Source organism: Mchenga conophoros, linkage group LG5 (assembly GCF_057382185.1).
Source record: "Mchenga conophoros isolate Kocher_MC1m ecotype Shallow Benthic linkage group LG5, M_conophoros_male_GT1.1, whole genome shotgun sequence".
In the NCBI taxonomy this organism is placed as follows: domain Eukaryota; kingdom Metazoa; phylum Chordata; class Actinopteri; order Cichliformes; family Cichlidae; genus Mchenga; species Mchenga conophoros.
The window spans coordinates 1,397,586-1,423,178 of NC_140530.1; the positions used below are offsets into that span (position 1 = coordinate 1,397,586).

General features: G+C 41.5%; 2 protein-coding genes across 27 annotated transcripts in view; one reads left to right on the forward strand and one right to left on the reverse strand.

Annotated features, from left to right (window-relative positions):
* Positions 1-6,756: 6,756 nt before the first annotated feature.
* Positions 6,757-11,389, forward strand: LOC146573552 (uncharacterized). Of its 2 annotated transcripts, none has more exons than XR_014892381.1 (5): positions 6,757-7,700; positions 8,615-8,757; positions 9,459-9,623; positions 9,701-9,835; positions 10,226-11,386. XR_014892381.1 is itself a non-coding variant. In XM_085272779.1 (5 exons), exons 4-5 carry the CDS (start codon positions 9,767-9,769, stop codon positions 10,846-10,848), a joined length of 672 nt encoding a protein of 223 aa, XP_085128905.1. In that variant the 5' UTR covers positions 6,757-7,700; positions 8,615-8,757; positions 9,459-9,623; positions 9,701-9,766; the 3' UTR covers positions 10,849-11,389. The 2 variants fall into 2 exon arrangements, 1 of the variants encoding a protein (XP_085128905.1); XM_085272779.1 differs by having other exon boundaries at positions 10,246-11,389.
* A 426-nt stretch (positions 11,390-11,815) lies between these two features.
* The window catches only part of nfasca (neurofascin homolog (chicken) a), a 165,538-nt gene continuing 151,760 nt past the window's right edge, over positions 11,816-25,593 (reverse strand). For 9 of the 25 annotated variants that reach the window (XM_085272790.1, XM_085272782.1, XM_085272784.1 and 6 more), the window contains 4 exons: positions 24,782-24,817; positions 24,154-24,223; positions 22,585-22,626; positions 11,816-16,876 (listed from right to left, as the gene is read on the reverse strand). In XM_085272790.1, coding sequence (XP_085128916.1) covers positions 16,648-16,876; positions 22,585-22,626; positions 24,154-24,223; positions 24,782-24,817 — 377 coding nt within the window. In that variant the 3' untranslated portion in view covers positions 11,816-16,647. Of the gene's footprint in view, positions 16,877-18,181; positions 23,189-24,153; positions 24,224-24,781; positions 24,834-25,593 lie in introns of those variants that run through there. The other 16 variants (XM_085272785.1, XM_085272797.1, XM_085272802.1 and 13 more) reach the window with 11 other exon arrangements.

Below are 25,593 nucleotides of genomic sequence, written 5' to 3' on the forward strand. Positions count from 1 at the left end.
TACACACACACTGGACTTTCTGGACTTTGGTTTTGCACAACACTGGTCACTATATTCTTCATTTCCGGTTAATACTTGTACAGCTGCTGTTATTGTGTATATATTTATTTAGATTTAGATTTCTTCATACATTCTTATATAGTTCTATATTGTGTATTGTGTATTTTGTTGTACAGTTATTTTATTTTCAACTTTAATTTATATATTTATCTTTATCTTATTCTTCCCAGTTAAATTTACCCTTCATTCTAATTTGTGTTGTACAGTTATTTCATTTTTAACCTTAATTTATATTTTATTCCTTCCTAGTTAAATTTACCCTTTTTAATTTTTCATATTTATTTCCTTTCTTATTCATAGCCTTTTCCTTTTTTGTTTTCTTTAGGTCACGAGCAGTTGTCCAAGCATTTCACTACATATCGTACTGTGTATGACTGTGTACGTGACAAATAAAATTTGAATTTGAATTTGATTTATTTATCCATCTTGGCAAGCAATAACAAGATCCTTTCTGCTGCTTCTCCTGCTCTGGTAAAAAACCATAGGCCCACCCCAATGCATGCTGGTCCTATACCAGTCTCTTTATTTATAGAAACAAAATGGCCCTACAGCTTTTACTGACTAATTTAACAAAATAACAACAAACAAACAAATCATTTAAAACAAAATATTAACCGACAAATAAACCCCAAAATATAAGTAAACTAACAAACTTTAACTAATTTCAAAAATAAGAACAAAAACAAAAATAAAGAACAAATAGCTCCAACAGTAACTAATGGCCACACACCCTGGATTTACAGGAAGAACACTGACTTCTCGACCGCACTAAACATGGTCGCGTATGGCTCCACAATCCAAGGCTGGAAAAACTGCACAACAGAGAAATGGGTCTCGAATGATGACCTGTTGGGTTGGCCACAGGTCCAGGAGCCACTACCCAATCTAGTGCTACTGAATCACCTCAAAGACACAACCTTGCCCGTTTGTCTCGCTGGAAACGGTTCAACGAATGATGGCTACCAGGACGACTATGTAACTGTACCCATTCTTACTGAACAACGATAGGAAAATCTTGGAATACCTCATGGCAGTTCCCACTTAAGGACAACCAACAAAACTTAACCAGATGCTCATCCATGGCCCAGACCCCGAAGGGAACACAAGTCCTAGCCGACTGGTACTTCCTGTGCGGACACAAAGCTTTTCTCTCACTCCCAGCAGGATGGGGCGGGCTGTGCACCCTGGTTAAACTGTCAGACCACATATTCTTCATGGATAGGCTGGAAAACCACCCAAGAAACCAGAATAAATGTGAGATAAATATGGCCTCACCAAACGCATTCGGGGTGACGGTGGATACTGGAGTGCCACGAGAATTCCAAATTCTTCCAAAGCCTAGTCCCAAATGTTGGAGTCGCAGAGGTGCGTGATCATGTGGAGATCAACCGATACGCCCTACTGAGACATAAATCTGACCAAAACCCTTGGGACAGCCCTAGCAAAGGAGCAGAAAGCCATACGGACAATGGTACTGCAGAACCGACTGACATTGGACCTGATAACAGCATCACAAGAAGTGTGTAAGCACTGCAGAACTTAACCGCTCTGCAGAGATATGTGGCAGAACACGCACCAGGAAGAGACAGCCCACAAGGCTGGACAGCCTGGTTGATGTCTGGACCACCGTGGCATACATTCTTGAAAGTCTTGACTCCTGTTGTTGTACTACTGATTTTGTTCTGTTTGTTCACAGGTTGCATATTTGCGCTCAATGATAAATAAAATGATTGCTGACACCTATACTAACTATATTCTGTTGCAGCAAGGTGATGTGGATGGCATGGCCGAAACGTGTTTAAAATGATGCATGCGCTAAAAATGTTAAAATGTAAGTGGCGCGATGCTGATGCAATATAACACTGAAAGGCTTTGCAAAATGACAAAGAGGAGGGAATGTTGATGTTTTTATATTGTCATTTGTAAGTAAGCAAGTAAAATTTATTTATATAGCGCTTTTCACAGATAAAAATCACAAAGTGCTTTACAACACAGGAAATGGAAATATAAAAACAGTGTAACAGTAAATAAAACAATGTAAACCACTAAAGCAATAAAAACAGCATAAGAACAAATTAATAAAATGCTTTTCTAAATAAAAATGTCTTCAGCTGTTTCTGAAAAGAATCAGTGGAGTCCGTGCAGCGAAGAGACAGTGGGAGAGAATCCCACAGCCGTGGTGCCACCGTCTGAAAGGCCCGATCACCACGAGTTTTAAAACGAGTGCGCGATACCAGCAGCAGTCTCTGATCTAATGACCTTAAAGCCCAAGAAGATGTATGTGGTTTCAGCAGGTCAGATAAATATTGAGGAGCTTGACCATGCAGGCCCCTAAAGGTTAGAACTACAATTTTAAAATGAAACCTAAAACTTACAGGCAACCAGTGAAGGGAGGCCAAGACTGGAGTGATATGCGATCTTCTCTTGGTGCCTGTTAAGAGACGTGCTGCAGCATTCTGCACAGTCTGAAGACGATTTAAGGCTGATTTGTTAAAACAAGTAAAAAGGCCATTACAATAGTCTAAATGAGATGAAATAAAAGCATGAATAATCATCTCAAGTTCAAGCTTTGATACCATTAGTCTGAGTTTAGAAATATTCAGTAAATGATAAAAACAGTTTCGGACCAGCTGCTCGAGCGACATCGAGCTGTCAAACATGGCACCGAGGTTTCTGAGGCTCGATTTTACAGGAGGGTCTAAGAAGCTGATACGCTGCCTGATTTCTGGGACCATGTGGTCTGGAGCAATAATTAGGGTTTCTGTTTTATCAGAGTTTAGTTGGAGGAAATTGTCATATAACCATTTGTTGATTTCTGTCAGGCAATTACTTAAATTAGACAATTTATAAAACTCAGACATTTTGAAGGAACAGTATAGTTGGATGTCGTCAGCATAGAGATGATAGGAGATATATTTATAGCGCCTAATAATTTGGCCTAGGGGAGATACATAAAGTAAAAAGAGAATTGGACCCAGGACAGATCCCTGAGGTACCCCACATGGCAAAACTGTTGATTCTGATGTGACATGATTCATGCAAACAGTAAAAGATCTCTCAGACAGATATGATATAAACCATTTTAAAACAACACCAGTAATCCCAAACAAGTTCTCGAGTCTGTTTATCATGATGCTGTGATCTACAGTGTCACAAGCAGAGCTGAGATCAGGACCAGCACTGTGTGCTCTCCAGAGTCTGCTGCCATCAAGATATCACTAGATACTCTAAGTAAGGCCGTTTCAGTGGAATGCAATTTACGAAAACCAGACTGGAAAGTGTCCATAACAGCATTTTTATCCAGGAAATAGTTACGTTGTTCTAGTACTACTTTTTCTAAAATCTTCGATATAAAAGGCAGTTTGGATATTGGCCTATAACTGTTAGGAAGAGATGGATCCAGCTGGGGTTTCTTTAATATTGGCTCAACAACAGCTTGTTTAAAGAAGCTGGGGACTGAGCCAGTGTGAAGAGAAGTATTTATCATTTCCACAATACAGGGGCCAATTGAATCAAACACACTAGTGAAAAGTGAAGATGGAAGGACATCAAGGGGGCTTGAAGTCTGTTTTATATGACAAAGCAGGCCTCTGATACTTGGTCCTCTTTTACTCCTGTTACATTACAAGACATCAGAGGAGAGCAAGTTGTAAGTTTGATATTGAGAAGATGATGGAGATATTAGACCTGATGGCAGTGACCTTATCTGTGAAATAGTTCATAAACTCATTGCATTCAGTGGTTGATTGAACTGGTGCACAAGGAGCATCAGGAGAAACAATGCTCGTAATTGTTTTAAACAAGAATTTAGAATTTGTTCTTAGAAACATAATCATTTATGCTTAGAAATATATATTCAGGCTGGAAACACACACACGCACAGACAGAATACAGACACTGATGTTCAGAGATGCCTGCTTAAGAATGTCACTTGTATTTGTAATTGCATATTCATGAATGATTGCTTTCTCACAATAAAAAGAGCTGCAGTGAAGGAATCAGTTGAAGTTGGTTGAGTTCAGGTGAAGGAATCTTATCCTCAGCTTTGGCTGACTTCCCTCGCGAGCCACAAAGACAAAGAGCTCTGTCTTGCCTTGTTTTGTCATGCAGTTAGTTGGGCTCGTGTTCCAGCGGGGTTTGTGCCTAGATAAACCCAACACTTGGCATCCTGTTAACATTTTTAAAGGCCTCACAGTACCTTGTTATCCAAACAGATCACTTCATTCAGAGACTGTGGACTGTTTTCAAAAGCAGAATGGGAGGCAGAGCATTCAACTCTCAGGCCTCTCTACTATTAAAGCAGTTCCCAGTTTGTATTCAGGAGACAGACACTATCTCCAGGGTCGAGATTGTGCTTAAAACTTTCCTTTATGCTGCAATAGGCAGCTGTGGGGCTTCCATGGTCTACCACGTGTTTCTTCAGTACTCATTGTTAGGTTGAAATTGTTAAATGTTGTCATGTGTTAGTTACATTTGTAAGTCTTGGTTCAAACTGTATGATCAAAGAGATTCCTTTGTTTCTGACCCCCTCCCCAGCCTGTTGAATGGAGGGGGAGGCAGTAGTGTTTTATTATAGGGACACATCCAGGTGACTGTTCAGTTTTCTTGTTTAGTAAACTTCCTGTCTTTATGACCCTTTTGGTGAGCAGGAGGTCACACAAACACACCCCCAAAAACAAACACACACACTCACGTGCACATGTGTGCACATACACGCACACTCAATGCCTTAGGGTTTATGATGCACCATAGGGGGGGGGGTTACAATGGGTAAAATGGCCTGTATTTGTATAGCGCTTTACTAGTCCCTAAGGACCCCAAAGCGCTTTACACATTCAGTCATCCACACATTCACACACTGGTGATGGCAGCTACATTGTAGCCACAGCCACCCTGGGGCGCACTGACAGAGGCGAGGCTGCCGGACACTGGGGCCACCGGGCCCTCTGACCACCACCAGTAGGCAGCGGGTGAAGTGTCTCGCCCAAGGACACAACGACCGAGACTGCCCAAGCCGGGGCTCGAACCGGCAACCTTCCGATTACAAGACAAACTCCCAACTCTTGAGCCACGATCGCCCCGTGTTTGTGTAACCTGTGTGTCACAGAAATAAAAGGCTGTGGGGAAAGCTGGTTCTTTGGACTTGCTTGACACTGACTGCTGCCGTCCGGTTCCCCTTGCTAGCATGTGAAAATCCGGTTGAGCTGTTCGTCTTGCTTCGTTAACGGGAATAAGTCTCTAAACCAGCGGGGCCTGTGGAAGCGCCGACCCAACACTCATCTTTGTTCAGTTTGTGTTTATATGTGTCACTACTGTAACTGTTAACGTCTGTGACTCTCTCCCATAGTTTGCCCTTGGTCTCTTCTCCTCACCCCCCGCTGGCACCTGCTGGCTGCCCCTCCGTGAGTCTGGATCTGCTGGAGGTTTCTTCCCGTTAAAAGGGAATATTCTCCTATCACATCTTGATGCATGCTCAATCATCCAGGTAAGTAAATCTCCAAAAGTTGAACTGACCTCCCAGCCCATTGTTCCTGGTTTCAGTCATTATGCAAATGTCCTGTTTATAGGATTGAAACCTGCAGTCAGCTGAGACTGAAGACGTCACCTGATGATGATGAAACGTTTCTCCCACTGAAAACATCCAGATGAACACAGTCAGCTTTTGGAGATTCTCCTATAACCAAGTGCTTTCTCACAAGGTGCCGTGTGATTGCTTGAGTTTCTTACTCATGTTGCAGGGTTTAACCTTACAACATAAAGCATCTTGAGATGACTGTTGTAAATTAGTGGAATATATGGACGTCACCATGATGTCACCCACTGGTTTCAGGAAGTTTCATCTTTGAAACTGTGTCCAGTATCATCTCTTTTAGACCCTACAATGACCATAACTGCCAAGTTCCTTCCATATACTGCATGCATCACCTAACAGACTAATAATAAAAAATCACTCGTGAAAACTGAAGCACAAAAATCTAAAGTGATCTTTACTCTAAATGATACTATTCCAAAAAGTCAAAGAGAGGCTGGTTCAGAAAGTAAAAATTTGGTAGACGTCAGGCCTAAAAGACCACCATCACTTACAGCTTCACTGGTACCTACCAACACGAGCTCGACTGGACTCAGTTCTGTTTCAGACATTTTCCATTACAATCTAGTAACAACTGACGTGTGTGGGGTCATTGTGGCACCCACAGCTGAAAGTCACGTGGAGGACGTCAGCGCAATGGTATACCTGCTGTATGGTGTATGTCTTTTTGTCAGACTGTGTGTTTTGGGTTTTTATTTCTGTCATTGTCTGCTTTCAAAAATGTTTTTTTTTTTTGAAGATTTTGATTTTGGTGAAGGAGGTGCTCTCATGACTCATTGAGTGACGCCACTGACCAACCATTCGATAGCATGCAGTCTGCTGATGTCACATTGTCAGTTCACCTCAGATGACTCGGAGCCCGGCCGAGTAGATCCTAGAAAAGTTATGACCACCTGATGGAAACCGAGTCGGTACTAGTGGAACAGGGCTGTTGCTGCACACGTAGAAATGTTCCCGACTTTAAGCCTTTTTCAGCTTTTATAAAGGGAGAGCCAAACACAAAGTGCAAAGCAGTAAAATAGTTTTGGTTTTGTAACAGTTTGTAATGATGCACTTTTATTTCTGTGACATTGGTCAGTTTAACTTGAGACTTTGTTTTAGAGCCAGCCTCAAGAGGCCACCAGAGGAGCTAGCTTGGCCATCACCAGCTCTCCTACACTCAGAAAAATTATGGTTCTTAAATGGTTCTTCAGATGTCTTCATGGTTCTTTAAAGAACCATCATACGTCAAAGAACCTTTTTATTTTGTGGATGGTTCTTCAGCTATTACAAATGGTTCTTTAAAGAACAAAAGGTTCTTCATCCTTAGCAATCTAAGTTTGATGGTGTAAATGGCATAAATATTTATTCACTATAATGAGGCTGTGAATTATACTGTGTGTTTTCTTTGTGTGCATGTGTGTGTGAAGGGGGAGGGCGGGATACCTGGCAATTACCCTTTAAGAGAAGATGGTAGGAAGCTGAATATTCAAATAAAAGTTAGAAATATTTGCAAACAGTAGACACAATACACACATTCAAATACTGTACTTTAGTTTTAAATTTTAATAAAGCATTACTATTTTCTACTCCAAGGCATTGCTTTTGACATTATTATATATTTTTGAAAATATAGCATAATGATAATACTAGTTATTGTAAACTTTACAAACCACCCAGCAGTATGTAAAGTCAAATTATAAAATACAAGTAAATAACAATTGCAGAACAGAATGTCAGTGTAATGGACACACACTTCGTTTTGACAAAGCACACTGCTTAGGTAAATGATCTGAGTAGTTGTTCATCACTGAGCAATTTGTTAATATGTGTTTCGAGCCAAATAAATGACAGGGAGAGAGAGAGTGACGTCAGAACACGTCATACTATAACCTCCCGGGAGCGGACGGAGGGGTCCGTCGTTGGGATGCGCATGCGCAGACAGAGTGTGCGAGCGGCGGGCCTTGACCTTTCGGGAAAAAAAACCTCACGGACGGTGACAGCGAAACGGATAACAGTCTTCAGTACCTGCTGGACTTTGAAGCTGTGGATTCTGGGACTGTTGGAAAAGGTAAAACATTTTCATTAAAACCTTATTACTGTTTTGTTTTTGTTACTCGTCATTGTAGCTTGCTGTTAATGTTGTGCTAACAGTAGCGATTAGCTAGATACGTTAGCCGTTGAGGTCAGCGCAATTTAGTATCCAACTGTTTTCCTAACAAAACCACTGTTATAATTAAGTGAAGGTGCTCCCAGCTAATTTGAACCTTTGGCTTCTAAAATATGTGGTTCAATTGCGTGCTGCGTACATAACCTAATGTCAGCTAGACCGAAATTAAAATTTAATATATTGTTAAAGTCACTAAAATGGCGCCTGAAGCCTGTTGTGGCGTGAGCTCTGTGTCTGCTCTAGAAACTCTGAAATTCTGTAGATCTGAGCCGTACATTAAATACTCACATGAACCTGTACTTTGAATTCTGTATGAGCTGTATAAAATACAGCTATGCATAAGAGTTTTGAATGAATAATTCGATTAGATAACTCTTTATTGTCTAATCGAATTATATAGAAATGAATAGAAATGTGACATGAGAAGGTGTGTCTTTGACTGTTCCTGCATAACTTAGTTTCGGACTAGTTGACAAGTTATGCTCCGGTCATTTGATGTTTCCAAGATAGATGTTCTTTTGCAATATAGTTAATTTTTTTGTATATTTCATTTATCCACCATCATACATACAAGCTAAGAAGAGGTCGTTATACTAACAAGAGGTATCAACGCTGGGCCAAAGTTCAGCACATGGGTAAAGTTTGTAATCCAGCCAGGGTGTAAATATCACTCAGCAGCCAGAGCTGAAGCAGGTAGCATCAACACATAAATCTACTCTACCCGGCTTAAATCACAAGAGCACCTCTGACCAAAAAGCTGTAGATTTTTCTTGTTTGCACAAATTAATCCAGATTCACATTAATTGTGTTCACAGCTCCAACAAAATGAGGAAGAGGAGGGGGAGAAACACAATTAGGTTGAGTTACAATTGGATGGAAGGCGAGGACAAGGAGAAGGAAGCTTAGGATGAGGAGGAAGAGAAGCAGCAGGAGCATCTTTAGGGCTCCCTATGATGAGGTTTGTTTCATTAATATGGTCCTCTCACAAAGAAAGATGACTTGTTTTAGTTCACCTACTTCCTGTATTAAATAGTGATGTGCAAAATGTTGTGAAAAACCATGGAACAGGCACGTATAGTGCATCTGCAGGTAAATGAACATCAGATCTCTAAGACAGACTGAAATCTGTATATTTATCACCCTTATGATAAAACCCATGTCAGCCATTGGTTTATGGACTTTGTATTTTGAAGCCTCAACATTTGCTTTATTGCTGTTGCTATGTTGGGACCATATTAGGATGAGGGATCAGAATCTGGAGTCATGCACACTATTGTTTCATTTAGTGTGTATCCATAAGATTCGTACAGCAGATCCAAGTTGTGCCTTGAAAACAGGAAAGTCGTCTGCATAGAGGAGAACTGTAATAGCAGGCTTTTACAAAGTGAGGCTTTGTGCACTCGTTTTACTTCTGTCACCCTGTTTTGATGCAGATTTCACTTGAAATCAGGCAAGAACTGGACTTATTTTTTATAATGTGTTCTTGTGAATTAATTGTGTATCGCATATGTTTGATTTGACTTTCTGCAAGACAACAGTCGTCCACTGGCCAAAAAAGTTTTCCAAATACCTTCACGTGATCTAGCCTGGATTTAGAAAAGAATAGCACAAAAAACCTGCACCTCCTGCTTCAGATGCAATTTGTGTTTCTGTGTTCAGAGGCAGCGGTGAGAGGGGAGACCTCGGCTCATCCAGCTGGAGAGCCTGACCAGGACGAGTCGAACATTAACTCAGCTCTTCCAGGGCACCCTGCAGACTCGGCTGCTGGCATCGGCGAGGGATGACGTGAACGCCAAACTGGAGTCCATCACAGGTCAACTGCAGGTATGCGAGTCAGACCTTCTGAGGAGGGTTTCACTTCTCTCTCTTCTTTATAATTGACTCTTTTCTCTCTCTTTCAGCTCCTTGTCTCAGAGTGGGAGGGGTTTGAAGCACAAAGGGAGGAACTTGTCGTTTGGTTGGCTGATATGGATGTCTGCCTGAGTGAGGTTGACCAGCTGACAGGAAACACCAGTGAAAAACTGAAACAACTGCAGGTGTGGGCTTGTTTTGATATGACATATATTTGATATGATACATACGTCAGAGACATTATCCTAAACTGAACTAACAAAGGACCATGAGTACAACATGAAACGTACATTACATAGCGTAAGGCTGAAGTTCATTGATCATTTTAATCATAAACTTGTTGAAATATTTTTACTGAACATGCAAACATCTGCTGATGAAAATGTGTTGATTTATTGGTCTGTTATGAAGCTATTGCTATTTCTAATGTGTTTTATCACTTTCTGATGTTTTATTAATTAAACAATACATGTATTATTTGTTGTGTTATCTGTAGCTATAGTATTTATATATATTTATTTATAGTATAGCAAATATATTTAATTATTACTGTTTAAAACACTAACTGACCCAAGACTTTGTGGACTGGTGCCAGCTGAACTACCTCCAGATCAACGCCAGTAAAACCAAGGAACTGGTGGTAGACTTCCGCAGGCACAAGCATTCTCCACTGCAACCACTGAACATCCAAGGTATGGACATTGAGGCTGTGGACAGCTACAGGTACCTTGGTGTTCATCTGAACAATAGACTGGACTGGACTCATAACTCAGACGCCCTCTACAGGAAAGGGCAGAGCAGGCTGTACCTGCTGCGGAGACTCAGGTCGTTTGGAGTGGAGGGCCCACTCCTGAAGACCTTCTATGACTCTGTTGTGGCTTCTGCTATCTTTTATGGCGTGGTCTGCTGGGGCGGCAGCATCTCTGCTGGGGACAGGAAGAGACTGAACAGGGTGATCCGAAGGGCCAGCTCTGTTCTAGGATGCCCTCTGGACCCAGTGGAGGTGGTGAGTGACAGGAGAATGGCGGCTAAGCTGTCATCCCTGTTGGACAACGTCTCCCACCCCATGCAGCAGACTGTGACAGCACTGAGCAGCTCCTTCAGTGGGAGACTGCGGCACCCACGGTGTGGGACGGAGAGATTTCGCAGGTCTTTCCTCCCCACTGCTGTCAGACTCCATAATAAAGACTTTAACTGATCAAGCACACACATCCATACATATGCAATAATACTAAGTGCAATAATCCTATCTGTCATCGTTGTATTTTTACTCAGTTGTATATAGTATTTGTATTCTATTCTTATCTTATTGTATATTTATTTTATTTTATTCTACTGTATATAGTATTTTATTATATTCTGTACAGCTGTGTACTGTATTTATTCTTATTGTATTCTAATTTTTGCCTCATAACTTTTGCACTGTACACTTCCTGCTGTGACAAAACAAATTTCCCACGTGTGGGACTAGTAAAGGTTATCTTATCTTAATATGTGACATGTATTAGTAGTGATGTTGTGCTGAGGGTTAAAATGCCTTTTTGGGTTTTGGTAACTACAAAATGACAATAAACCATTAATATATGTCTATGCTGTGCTAGTATTTATTTTGCCCTACTCAAATTCAATTTATGATGCATTTTATTTTGAAAGATTTAAAATGGTTTTTAAAGAACCACTCAAAAAAGGTTCTTTAAAATGGTTCTTTTAAAGAACCATTTGAAGGACCTTTTTAAAAATGGTTCTTTAAAGAACCATTTTTAAAAAGGTTCTTTGAAAAACCATTAAAGGTGCCCCAAAGAACCATTTCTTGATGGTTCTTTGGGGCACCTTTAAAGGTTCTTCAATGAACCACTGAAAGAAATGGTTCTTCAAAGAACCATTGTTTGAAAGGTTCTTTGTGGCACCAAAAAAGGTTCTTCTATGGCATCAGTCTAAAGAACCACTTTTGGTTCCAGTTGGCACCTTTATTTTTCTGAGTGTAGAGGGAGCCTGTAAATGAAGACAAAGATTTTGGGTTATGTATCAGTAGAAACATGTGGTGTTTTCTACTATTAATATAATGAATTAGGATGAAATAATCAATTCTTCCATAGGAAAGTCTACTGCTTTAAATCTATGCTGCACAGAAGTACAGAAACAAGGATGACAACCAAGTCAGGAGGTAGAGAAAAGGAGATAGCTTTACTATAAAGAAGGCGCACTAGCAGAAGTTGCAACATGTCATCATACACGCATACATGGTGAATATATTTAAGCCATTTCCTGTAGAGTAGATGTACCTTACAAAAGCTGTTATGCTGCATGTAGAAGCAAGGTGTGAACACGCTGCTCTGATACACATGGTAAAAACAAGAAGATGCCAATATGACGCAGTTGTGAAAAATCCAGCTGGAAACGTGCACCAGTAAGTTCTGACACTTTGCAGCATTTTAAACTGAAGGAAAAGCAAAGGCTGTAAAAATACACATTGACTATTTTCATCCCCAATTAAAGGTGAGCTAAGATAATGTGAAGAGTGAAGAAAAAGAAGCTTGGTCTTTGTGCACCATAAACTGATGTGTAGACACACACGAAGCTTTGTATACCTTTGTTTTTTTGTTGTTGCCAGCATCCCTGCTGTGGTCCACCAGTGGAGGTTGGTGGATGGGCAGCAGCAGAGCGAGTAAGGAGTGGTGTGTGTGATGGTTTTTAGCAAAGATTTCCAGTTCCAGTGATACAATTCAGACCTGCTCTTCAACCAAATATTGCTCTTCCAGTGCTCTGTCTCACTGTCTGTGTCAGTTTCACAAGCAGCGTCCTGCTAGTCAACACAGTACAGCATGGGAGGAGTCATCCTGCTGATTAAAACTCAGAGGACACTGCTTTAACATTCAGGAGAGAGGACAGATGACTGGGACGTACTGTGAGAAATATAAGATCAGCAATGAGAAGGAAACTACTGGGCTCTGTTTTAGAGATGCTCAAACTCAAATTTCACTTTGGAGCCACAAGGTCTATCATAAGTAAAGTGGCCTTCTCCTCTGCAGACGTTAGCAGCAGGTGGTCTGGGTCAACTTCTAAACCCACTGTAGGAAGCAAATAAGCATGTGTTTCATGAAAATCCTCTACAACTGTTTTTAACCTGGCGCCCTGCTAAGCAGGTAACTTCAATCAATTTCAAGTGGCATTGTGCTACATCACAAGAAGGATAACTGTAGCTAACACTTGGATGTAGCACAGATGGGGATAGAGACAGCCTGGCAAAAACACTCAAGGTAAATTATTAAAAGAATACAAATATTCCCATCAAAGTCCAAAAACACATGCCCTGTTTCCATGGCAGATCTGTGTACTGATGAGAAGTGAAGAGGTGAGGGTGGGGCATGAAAACCAGAAGTGGGGGAGTCATATGTAGAAAAGAACCAGAAGGAGCATGTTTGGAGGCATGTCCCACTCCTGAAATTCAGATTCTTTATCTCCAATAGATGTGGATGCTGATCTGCCTGGCTTTGTGGTTGTCTGGTCTCGTTCAGTGTTTTTGCATACAGTATGCAGGCAAACATCTCACAGGAAGATTAAAGGCTTTCCCATTGCATGAAATGATTGAGGAGTTTTACTCCTTTAGTGTCCTTCACGTGTCCTTCAGTGTACACATGAAGTGTTGAGTTTGCTTTAACAAATCAAACTGACTGAATTAGAAAGGCTTGCCTCTTACTGCAGCCATTAGCAGGCAGCTCGTCCAACTCTGTATTGTATTAACACTGCCAAGGTTCATCTGTACAGTGCTCGAGAGAGAGCTGTCAACGGATTCTAGACAGAAGAGAACACGCCGTTTAAATGTTAGTTTTACCGAACGCTTAGTGTTGATTATATATCATCATGACAAACATCCCTTTGGTCTTTGTTACAGAGATCAAAACTAGTAAAACCGTTTCATTCTGCAGTGTAAGTGTATCAGCTGAGGATTGTGGAAGTGTTATTTTGATGTGGTCTGATATCACACTGTATCTGTTTGCTGTGGATCGTTTGAAACACATGTCAGGTTTGGGGCTGCAGTTAATTGGCCGTCTCACACTAGGACACATTAAGAAAGAGGAAGTTCAGAAAATGAATGATTTTCCCCAGTTTAAGACTTCTTACCAAGGTTTTTGTGGATATGCAGATTTACAAGTTGACAAAGAGCACCTGAGAAGAGTTGTAATGGGGAACAAAGACCAACAAACAAAGTGGAATACATTACAGGGGTCAACAACTTTGACCCCTGTAATGAGACACATGTCATGCCTGTGTATCCAGCCTCTATCTGAGACAAGGAGGGGACCTCAGGAAATTCATGTTCTCAGGTCTTGTAGTAGTTTGTGTAACTCAGGTAGTACGCTGCAGGAGCTGTTACTTTGAACACAGTAGAATCGAACATGTTTCACAACACAAACCAAGCCATCACCTGAGAAGGCTTGCCACAGTCCGTATATGACAACGCAAAGGGATGACTCTTCCTCAGAGTGCAAAGATTAATCCAAGCTACATAACAAAGGTGCAGGACAGACTGCACCACTACAGCTGCTTGGTGGATGCAGATTTGTGACTCATTGGGCGGGTGGGGGTCAAGTCTTCAATATTTACAAAGGTAGGATTTTCTTTCAGGACTCTGATGTACAAAATAAACACCAAATAATCTGCAATAATGAACACACATCGATTCATTCTCAGAATGATGGAAAGGTTATGCTACTTAAGTCTGAACAACAACACAGAGTAACAGTAACACAGCATGAGTATAAGGATGGACAGAGACGTCGGTACAGCAGAAAACGTAGCTGCTAGAAAAATATGTTGAAGATACAGTTGTGTGTTGATGCCTCTCGCGATGAACAATAACTTTATTCTGTAGCCATCGGTAGTTTGGCTCAGTTGTACATAAAGATGAAGTGAATTAAATTAAGAACTAATATATTAATGCTTTCCACATCATGTAATAAATACCAAATAAATATTCCAAATGTCCGCCTGTTTGATGTAGCACTCAGGGGTTAATAGTAGCTTCAGTAACTGCAGCAGGAGTGAACCTCAAAAACATCAAATGAAGCGGATAACTTTCATTTGTGGCTGTGAATTGTACTTTTCATTCTTTAAATCATTTGTATCACGTAGCAGTGTTTTGTAATTATGTCTTTTTGGAGCGATAAGAAACGGATCAAGTTCATAAAGATCCAAAGAGGTCCCTCTGTGCAGGTGGGGTCAGGCTGCACAGAGTGCAGTGCACTTACCTCACTGATTAGGATGCACCTTATCTACATCATGTGATTGTTGGCCTTCGCTCGCCCATGTTGTAGCTTGCAATATAAAGCACCTCAAGGCAAAAAATAAAATAATTGAACGTATCTATGTGGACTCTTTCAGATCAACACGTGTGGCTGTTCCAGTAACAGTGAGTACTGGAGGTCATTGTATACAGTGTGTGGTACTGATGTCTGCACAGCCGGAGTGAAGCTGGACGCACAAAGGTTAGTGTGGACACGGCTTATGGATCATGACTTCTGGTGCTACATTCATGACCCAGGAGACAAAACGAAGATGCTAACCTGACACTCGCAGTGCTAAAGAGGGGCAGAAGAATATTTTCTTTCAGTTGAAATATGTCCCTGTGTGACCACCATACATTTGGCCTGGTTCTAAAACACACTTTCAAAACTGCCAGTTTACCTGATTGGATGTAACTCTTTAACAAAGTCAACAGAATTAAGGAGCCTCACAGTTGTCCTGCAATATCAGAAGAATATTGATCCAGGACTGTGACTGACCAGTCAGCTTGTGCTTTGATGAGCTCATCCAATAACTGCAAGGTTGGCAGTTTGATCCACACCTCCTCGAGTTCACAGACTAAACTGTCTTTGGATAGCAGACTGGACATTTCCAGTGTCTTTCACGATTACGTTCACGGCAGGACACATTGAATTCAAACTTCTTCCTTTTGCAGTTTTTCCCACATTCCGATAACATGATGGCGATGATTCCCATATTAGTGTGGGAACCATTGTCCTCGAACCCTGTCAGCTAGACATGAATGTAGCACAAGCCCACATGCTAATTAGGGAATTCACTGTTTTTTAGTGCGCTGGTGTTTCTCGAGCAAACCTATCACATTTCTCTCGCACTAAGTTTATGACCATGCTTCAGAACAACGTTGGGTTTAATTAACCACATACTGTAACTGAGCACAAAGCATGAAACAGCTTTACCCAGCAAAAGCATTTTGAACAACTGCAACACAGGATAAGAGGGAACACCTGCAACAAAGTCCAAGGCAAACCACCTTGGGACTGAACCTGCTAAAAAGAAGCCCACAATGTGTACTTTTACTAACCAGATGGAACCAAAAATGGTATGAAGGAGGTGATAGTGCATAGATTTGCAGGGCACTAAAATGTGTGCCAGGACTTTATACAGCATTCGTTAAGTTTCACGGACTCCTCTATCAGCTGTGGAAAAACTAAAATCTTTCATTGCCTAAATATCAATATGATAAACATATCTGCCGGCATCCTATGGTTAGAAGCTGATATGTTACAGGATGTGGCCAGAGTGTGTATGTATATTTAACCTCTGTGACTACTTTACTTGGTTACGCAGAGGTATGCCGGGCACGGGGGAGGTTATCGGGAAGCAGAGCTGAGTCACAAACCAAAAAATCTCTAAAGAACGTTTGATGCCTCCCGAAGGCACACTTCAAGTCTGTGTGGGTAAAGGGCAGGCAGAGCGCAAAGGAAAACGAGCATCGTTCACTTTCTCCAGATGTGTCCATGGACCATATTGTTAGAACTGGAAAAATAAATTAAAGGCTTGTGGTCGCATCTTTTTCCACGTTACCTGCAGAGGAGAGCCTAGACAGTCTCCAGACTGGTGCCACTGCTGCTTTCACTGTGTGTAATGTGTTTCATATACTCATAGAATCATGTGTGTGGTTCTATCATAACAAATCAGAGAGTCCAAGTTCCCCGTGTGCGCTGTTGAGCCGCTATGCCAGCGAGTAGATGGCATTCACAGGCGAAGTGGCCTCGGAGCTCTCGTTGCCCTCCGTCTCGTCCTTGTCCTTCTTCACTGTGTATTGGCCGATGAAAGAACCGTCTTCGTTGAACTGCCCGTCTCCTCCCTCGCCGTAGTCCACCAGGCTGTCGTCGCTTTCCTTTACGTTGCCATCCAGTGAAGTCTGGCTGCCCTGCAGAGGCTTGTTGTCCTCGTCGCTGCTGCAGGGGCAATGAAACAGCAATGTTAGAAGCTCAAACGGCTCCAGGCTCTCACAATAGCATCAGGTGGACCTGTTTAGCTTCAGGACCCTGTAACACACTATAAGGGGAAAGTAAAGATGTAAAGAAGAGGCAAATGTTTTTTGTAAGTTTAATGTTTTTTGATGTTTCTCTTTATTTTTGGCAGATAAGTTGGCTGAATATCTTTTCCTCAAACAACTAGACCGGGTCTGTTTTAGAACATATATAGCACACATGCAGCACACTGCTATTATCTGAAGTTATCAATGTAGTTTGCAATTGTTGCCCAAAGGTCTGACAGTACAGCAATCCTTTGAGTTCTTAAGCTGCCAACTGTATCAGTGGGAGTATTGATTCAACCCATTTTGCTGCCATATATGCCCCTCTTAAAAAAACACTTACCCCATATTTGCACCAGGACTAAATTATTCACTAATGCTCTTTAAGCTTGCCTTCAACAAGTCCTTCACTAGAGGCATGTACAAAGAAGCCAGCATACACCACATCCATGTGTGAGAGCTTTGGAAACATCTTCTCTTCACATCTTAAATAATCAGGCCCCATCTTATCTCAATGACCTTGTAGTACCATATCACCCTATTAGAGCACTTCGCTCTCGCTCTGCAGGCCTACTTGTTGTTCCTAGAGTATTTAAAAGTAGAATGGGAGGCAGAGCCTTCAGTTTTCAGGCCCCTCTTCTGTGGAACCAGCTTCCAGTTTGGATTCAGGAGACAGACACTATCTCTACTTTCAAGATTAGGCTTCAAACTTTCCTTTTTGCTAAAGCATATAGTTAGGGCTGGATCAGGTGACCCTGAATCCTCCCTTAGTTATGCTGCAGTATGTGTTTATACACCTCTACTGCATTTAATCATTAGTTATTATTAATCTCTTGGTTTCTTCCACAATGTGTCTTTCGTCCTGCCCCCCTGTCCTCACCCCACCCCCTCCCTGAGGCTCTGCTTGAAGTTTCTTCCTGTTAAAATAGTTTTTCCTTCCCACGATGGTCACAGGGGGGCGTTGTCAGACTGTACGGTCTCAGCACCTAAAGGACCTTGACTTGAGTCTTGTGGTGATTTGGTGCTACATAAATAAAACTGAACTGAATTGTTCTTTCAGCTCCAATGCTGTTTCACAGTCTAAGAACAAGTGAAGAAGAAATATGGAAACTAAACTCAAATGTAGGAGCAGATTTTAAAGAAGCTCAGCAAGTACAAACACAGGACTGTGCAAGGGTCCTGAGCTGCCCCCATTTCTTTACACTTTGCTGGGAAAAATGGGAAATAGGTGTAGCAGTTTATTGAAACATGGAAAGATGACTGAAAAGTACACAATTACAGGGGAAAACAGAGTTGGTACAAACAAACACTAGTCAATGACCGCTTCCATTGTTCAGCACAGCCTGAACTCTGTTACCTAAGCCTTCTGTAGTCCTTAGTTGTTTAGTTGTTAGTCTTGTAGCGTTTAGTCGTCCTCAGGGATGGTTTCCCAGGCTTCTTGAAAGACACTGGAGAGTGCTCCTCTATCTGCCTTTGGTTCTGTCGAGATGATCCCACTCTACACAATTCATGCTGAAGTCCAGGAGAGACTAGTCCACCACTGATACTCTTCCTCAGTGTCTATCCAGCTATGCTTTTACTGCAGTGGCCGTGTCTTTGGGCTCATTATGCAGAAAAATGAAGCTGTTGCCAATCAGATTCCAGATGTCACTGTGTAGTTGATTAAAATCTGAAAGTACTTCTCTGTGTTCATAATTCCATCATTTCTGGGAAGAGCCCATCACCACTGGCTGAAATACAGCCCTACACTGTGACAGAGCCTCTTGCATGTTTTACAGGCACCTGCTCACTGCTGCACATCTCTCTTGACTTCGTCCATACATATTAATGACAATTTCAGACAAAAATGTCAAAATTAGGCTCAGAAACCTGCTGCTTTTCAATCCAGGTCTTATGTAATCTGGCATATCTCAGCCTTTTCTCCCCATTTCCTTTCCTTAACAATGGTTTATTAGAAAAGTTACCTCCTGGTTGTGGCTCAAGGAGAGCAGGTCATCAACTAATGGGGAGGGTTAGTGGTTTAATCCCTGGCTGCTCCAGTCTGCATGTCAAATCGTGGCAACATACCAACCCCAGGTTGCTCTCTGATGTATTTTTTATCTAAATAAATAAATACACATATTAAACTTTAAAATAAAGACAGGATTTCATATTGGTTCTTTATCTCTTACATGTACAGAACACTGGTTGTCAACTAGGTGATGTTTTAAAACTTAAGACCAGTGGAAGAAAATCTAGTGGAAGCAAAATGTAAAGAAATAAGGGCTGGTTGAAGATGTATGATCCTACAGTAGGCCTCCTGTAGGATCATACAGCCTATTAATGCCCATACAACAATAACATTTTTGTAAGATTGTTTGCAGCCGAAAAAGAAAAAGGCTCAGCACTATCTGCTGCGTGAGAGAATCTGCAGGAAGGGTGGCACAGTGTTCACGAGCATTTCTTCATCAGTAGCATCTCTGCTCTGCAGCAGGCTGTGTAGTACAGAGCAGGGAGTAGCCGACTGCTTATGTAGCACTGAAAAGCCAAGGTCAACCCTGAAGATAAACCCCAAACAAGCTTCGTCGTGCAGGTCTCAGATAATGAGCTCTGGTCACACACACACACACACACACACACACACACACACACACACACACACACACACACACACACACACAATAATCCAGGCAGCATCTTCTCAGAAATAATTTGAAAACCCAAATAAACAAACATGTCCTTTAACTATGACACTGTGCATGCTAAAGTATTTAAAAATGAAATCTGGGCAGCATCTGTATCGCATGCTTGATTTCATCTCTGATGTCTCCTAACAGATTTTAACAGGCAGGAGAATTTCATGCATAGTTATACACAGCTGTACGCTAGCATTAACCTTGTTATTAAACCAGTAGCATGACAGAAGAAAAAAGAGTGCATTTGAAGGATGCAAAGGTAAGATGTTCTTATCTCCTTTTGTGTGTTCAGACGCTCACCCCAGAGGACACAATCTACACTCTCAGAACGGCCACGCTTTATACCAAAGGACATTTGCAATATATATATATATATATGTATATGTGTATATATGTGTGGATACATTTTAGCAAACAAAAACAAGCAAAAACTGAAAGAAAAAACATGACCAAAGCAAATTCAAGGCCAAAAAATAAAAACAAAAGATGAAGAAGCAGGAAGGAAAAAAGCAACACTTTCTGAGCTGAGAAGGAAAAGATGGTAGAAGATGATTATATAAGTATTTTTTATTCTGACAAGTTTGTGACCTGCTGAACAGATCAAACATGAATGTATACTGAGCGAAGTATCCAACGGCACAGTGACAGTTGTGTCATCCACACTACTGCTTGGCACAGTTTCTGGTGAAGACAGCCTTAGACCTTCAAACTAAATGATGACATGTTGGCTGAAGGGAAACCGACACGTCCTTATGTGTCAGTGGTACTTGATTAGGAAGCCTCTTCTCTTCAGAGGAACAAAGGAATGAATGTACTCAAAGTCTGCAGTGTAGAACAGAAGCGCAGGAAAAAGTAACAACATCGTTCTTTGACGTTCCCGCCACGCCCAAGCAGACGAGTGAAAATTATGCCTCGATCATGTTTTGGTGTCTTTTCTCTCTTTGCGTGTGATAAGTGCTGGTAATGGACAAACCAATACGACTATCTGTACGTCCATTTAGGCTGAGAGTAGTTTGATGTTTAAAGGCACACAGAAAGAAAACTTTAATGCTTACGCAGCCTCTTTGACAAAATGACAGGACTACAGAGTGCAGCGATTTGTGTTAAACAAAAAGTCAGAAAAATAAATACTCAAGTAAACCACAGTTACTTGAGTATTCTAAGGAAGTGTTTGTGCTTCGGTACTTCCCAGCTCTGTGAGAAGCGCCACTCCAAAAGCAAGCCCAACTTAACGACAGCAGAAACGAACATGCTTCTTCCAGCCGGGTTCAAAAGTGGTTTTGGCCTCGATTCCTGTTAATGGAAACTTTACTGGGGCGATTTTTCCAGTGTAAAGTGGGTGCCACATTGTCCAGTTCAGCATTTGTTTTTAATCAAATGAAGCATCATGCAGGCTACTTTCACCCACTGGTTAGGTTTAGGCACTGAAACCATCTGGTTCGATTCACCAAAAAGATGATAGTTTGTTTAAAATGGCAATCCTAACCTTTTATGTATTTAAAATATAAATACATACAACCAAATGAAACCAAATTCTTTATATTTGATATAAATGTTTCCTCAGTGAACACTGAGATCTGCTCTGTGAGGCCTGAAAGTGTACAGACCTCGTAGATTAGCAGTAAATTTAAAAGAGAACTTTTTATTTACTTAGCTGTGAGTTGGCATCTTTTTATTTAAAGAGAGGCTGTTTTAAATGTTGCTCTTTGCATGATAAAGACATGAATTAAGTGGTGGAGTGCTTGGATCTGTTGCCTTATACCGAGAAGGATATCAAACTGTGCATGTTCTCCTTGTGCCTGCATTCCTGGTTTGTTCCCACAGTCTAGAAAAACACATCTTAGGTTAGCTGGCGATTCTAAATCAGTCATGAATGTAAGGTAGATAAAATGAATGAGTGTAGTTCAATGTGGCTGCATGCTGGGCAAAGATAAGAAACCCAAAGAGCCTCCAATCCACAGGCAGATACGCCGTGTACAAAATCAAAAGTCGTTTGTTGTGCCTTGCTTTGTAGTGGACGCTTAGTTCCTGTTGCCTAGGTAACCTTCTCAATCGGTCACCATGGAGCGGAGCAACGTTTAGGAACAAACAGCAGCTTGACCACTGACTCTGGTCTCTGTCCACATGGAAAAGATATTTATAACTCTTATACAGTTTGTCTGTGTGAAACTTGTAAGAAAAGCACACAAGAGTGAAAACAGATATAAGATCCCTTGAAAAATGAGATAATGAAACTTGTATGTTTTGGATACTAAAACAATGTATGAAAGTAGTAAGAAAGTGGCCACTTTCATGAGTAAATCATAGAAGTTTTTACTATTTCTTTTCCATATGGGAAGTTACAAAGCTGTGAACCACTTCCTGTGTGGCACAGCAACACAACTAACAAAGGAAGTCAACCAACTAAGTACACACTCCAAGAGCGTGTGACCATGTGGACTGTCACAACGAAGCCCTGTAGCATGAAAGGCCTCTGTCGCCTCGGCTCATTTCTGGAAGCACTGCTCTCCAGCTACTGCTGCTAACAGGCAGCACTGTTCTTTTTAAAAACTGTGGGGACAATACCAGGAGACGTTTGGGACAAAGGACAGGCTCTTCTTGCAGAGAGGAAAATCTGCATTCCTAATTTATTTCTACTAAAATTTGAGATACCGCTAGAATCAGAGCTTTGTTGTGTTTTGGGCAAGAACAGCTGGTCATAACTGACGGAGCAAATACAAATTCTGTTTCCATTTTTTCCTGAATATTACATTAAATGCAGTCCAGATGGAGTGTTACTGCTCACATCATGGACTTAAACTGCACCCTCTTTGCAGGCTGACCCAAAAGCCAACAATGCAGGCATGTTGTCAAGTCTCCAAACATGCTACACCTTATCCTGTTCTTACCCCCACCCTCACACCGCTTACCCCTACATGCTCAGGCCAAAAGACTTTGCTGAAAACCAAAGTACCTGTTCTCGTTCTCGTTCCTGTCAGGGACAGATGACCCATTTCAGCATTGGGGGAGAGAGAGGGACAAGATGTGAGGAACCACATAAGACGGCAGGAAGGAAGGAAGGAAGGAAGGAAGGAAGGAAGACAAGTTCCACATTGTGCATGCATGGGTTAGTGTAAAAACACACAGCTGAATGGGCTGGACCCTGAGCTGTTCACTGACAGAAAACAGGTTCTGGAGGAGGAAACACATCATTAAGCACAGCATGCTGGGGTCAAACGCTCATTGCACCTCTCGAAGTTACCCTGAACACACAGTGTGAGTCAAAAAACAGCAGCTGTCATTCTAAGTACAAGCCCAGTTATGAACGTTATGTGGGACCCATTTGTGTGATTTAATGGACCCATTTAGGACCCGGGGTCACAAATGAAATTCTGATGTTAAAGTTGTGGTGATGAAAGTTAAGATGCCCTCTCACACAGCTCAGTTAGAACACGTCCACTTCAGATTTAGGAAGCAGGTTAAACTTAAAAGGTCTTTAGTCTAAAGGGACTGTTGGCAAATTAAGGGACAGGTTCATTCGTCATGAAGAAGAATGAGGCCACAGAGCTCAGTGGAACCTGGAAGGAGCAAAAGATGCAACTTACCACATGTCCTTGACATTACACAGAAGCCTTTACACAGTACATGGTATCGAGTTTGAATATATTTGTGTGCGCACTTCAGAGAGAAACACGGACGTGTTCCAAACTAGATAAAGGGTGTAGCTGGGTCAGGAGATCGTCTAACTCTGCTCCTTCAAAGAGTCGCGCACACCAGTCTGAATGTGCACACACTCCAACACACACTTTACTGCACTTGTGTTATTGCTGTTCCAGAAGTTTTACTCATAACTAGCTACACTTACAACCAAATTTCCCCTTGTGGGACAATTAAAGGATTATTCTATTCTATTCTATTCTATTCTATTCTATTCTATTCTAACCAACTACCAGCAAGGAGAATGTGCAAGAAAAATGTGCCAGACGTGGTCTGAACACTAACTTGTGTTTACAAGTTATTCACATGTATGTTGTTAGAATAGTGAGCAGCTTTATGTACACATCACGCTTCACTTCAAACACTCTAGTCTTAAGGATCAATCAGTCACAGAGTAGGAGGAGCCTCACCCTAACCCTGGCCTCAACAGAAAGGCGCTAACACGGAGCTAACCCCTGTGCATGCTGTTCCCCACAGAGCTCAGCTGTAGGTGTACTCAGACTGAACTCCCTTTAGAAACTGGCACCAACATTGGGCTGATGCTTTTACAGTAATAATTAAAGAAGCTGGACACAGCTGCCATTTCAATTCAAATGTTGAAAGACGTTTCATTTGGCTTTCCTCTAAGCAGCAGTGCTTCGTGGTCTTATAGTGTTTCTGGTTCAGTTCTTTATTGCTTAAATTTTAAACTCAGGCTATGTAACGTTGGTACATATGCAGGTTCATTACTGAAGGGGCTGCAGACCACCGTGACTGATAACTGCTGACGAGCTTTACATGAGCATATAACAGGAATAGTAATGCAGAACAAGCTATTTATACTTACTGGTAATCAAAGGATCCATCCTGGTCTTTTTGATCCACCGCGTCCAAGGGGAGATCTTTTTTATCTCGCACTGCCAAGGAAGACAACAAAGGTGTTAGGCTGCAGCTGTTCGAGTCAACAGATTTTCAGGGCTTTATGTTGAAAATACAATCATTTAGTTAGTCCCCATCTGCTGGTTTAGTTGCTTTCAGTTGTCACATACTAAGTTTACACTGTGTACTGTGTATAGAGTGTATGAACAACGAGTGTGGGCTCGTCCTATATGAAGCAGCTCACTCCAAGGCTTTGTTCAGTTGCTGCCAATTAAACAAGAATTCACATGTTCAGGTCATTTAGTGACGTTTCTTCAGGCCGAGTGGAACATGGAACACAGAGCATTTATGTGAAGGGACAGTCAAGCCTGTTTTAGTAGCAGTTGCATTATGTTGGGTTTGCAGAGAGAGGATCAGGGCCACTGGGGAAAAGGTTTCTTTCTCTTTCCCAGTGGCCCTGATCCTCTTCAGTAGCTTTGTGAGTTGGTCAGATTTGTTAAAAACGTTTAGTTTTAGTTCCACATGCCTCACTGAAGTCAGTCTCTGTTATTGGTCACTGGTCTGTTATATTAGTTTGTCACTGAGTCAGCACCTACCCAGAGCCTTTGTGAAACAGCTCATGTAGCCACCACCTGGACATTACAAAAACTGTAAAACATTAACAATACTCTGATTTAAGTCATTCATGACCATTACGTTATAATACACAAAACAGCAATCCAGCTAAATGCTGTAAAACCTCGAAACCCTGATTTTAAATTCTGAGTTTTCCATCATCATATTTGTCATGTCTGTTTCCAACTTGTTCATGCACACAGCAGCTGGCTGTCCTCCCGGTACTGACTGATCAGCTGGAGTCAGGCTGCCTGCTGCGACTCTGGCTGCTAACAACAACAAGCTGTGCAAAGAGAAACCTACAAATCCCTCACAGCAGATATTCACCCCTCTTCATTTCCTCCTGTTCCCAAAGGTTTGTTGTTGTTCCTTTAACCTTCCTGCCTTCTTGGGACCTTTTTGTGCCACTGCTATGTGTTAAATGGCTGCCATTTCCACTGTGTTCAGTGGAATATAACCAAACTTGCCACAGGATAGTTTTTACCTGTCAATGTTAATATTCCAGTGTGAATTCCTTAAATCAGCCTAAAATGGCTGAGCAGCAGAAATCCCCACACCCATCACCCTGGGGACCATTTTCTGCCCATTGACTTCCATTATAAACGCTATTTTTCAACCCCAAATTATCATCATATGATTTTATTTTTTCTTCTTTTCTTGGATGTCAATGAAGACTCAGGGCCTTGAAGTTTTAATTTTTAAATTGCAAAAAAAATGCAAGAAAAATAATGGCAGGTCAAAATGTATGTTGGTGCCAATCTTTGGTCCATCTAAAGGCCTACTTATAATGACA

Bases quoted from the DNA above. Each gene is read 5' to 3' on its own strand.
- LOC146573552 (XM_085272779.1), top strand. From the start codon at position 9,767: ATGGATGTCTGCCTGAGTGAGGTTGACCAGCTGACAGGAAACACCAGT. The intron at 9,836-10,245 runs GTGTGGGCTTGT...GACTGGTGCCAG, and splicing joins AAAAACTGAAACAACTGCAG to CTGAACTACCTCCAGATCAA.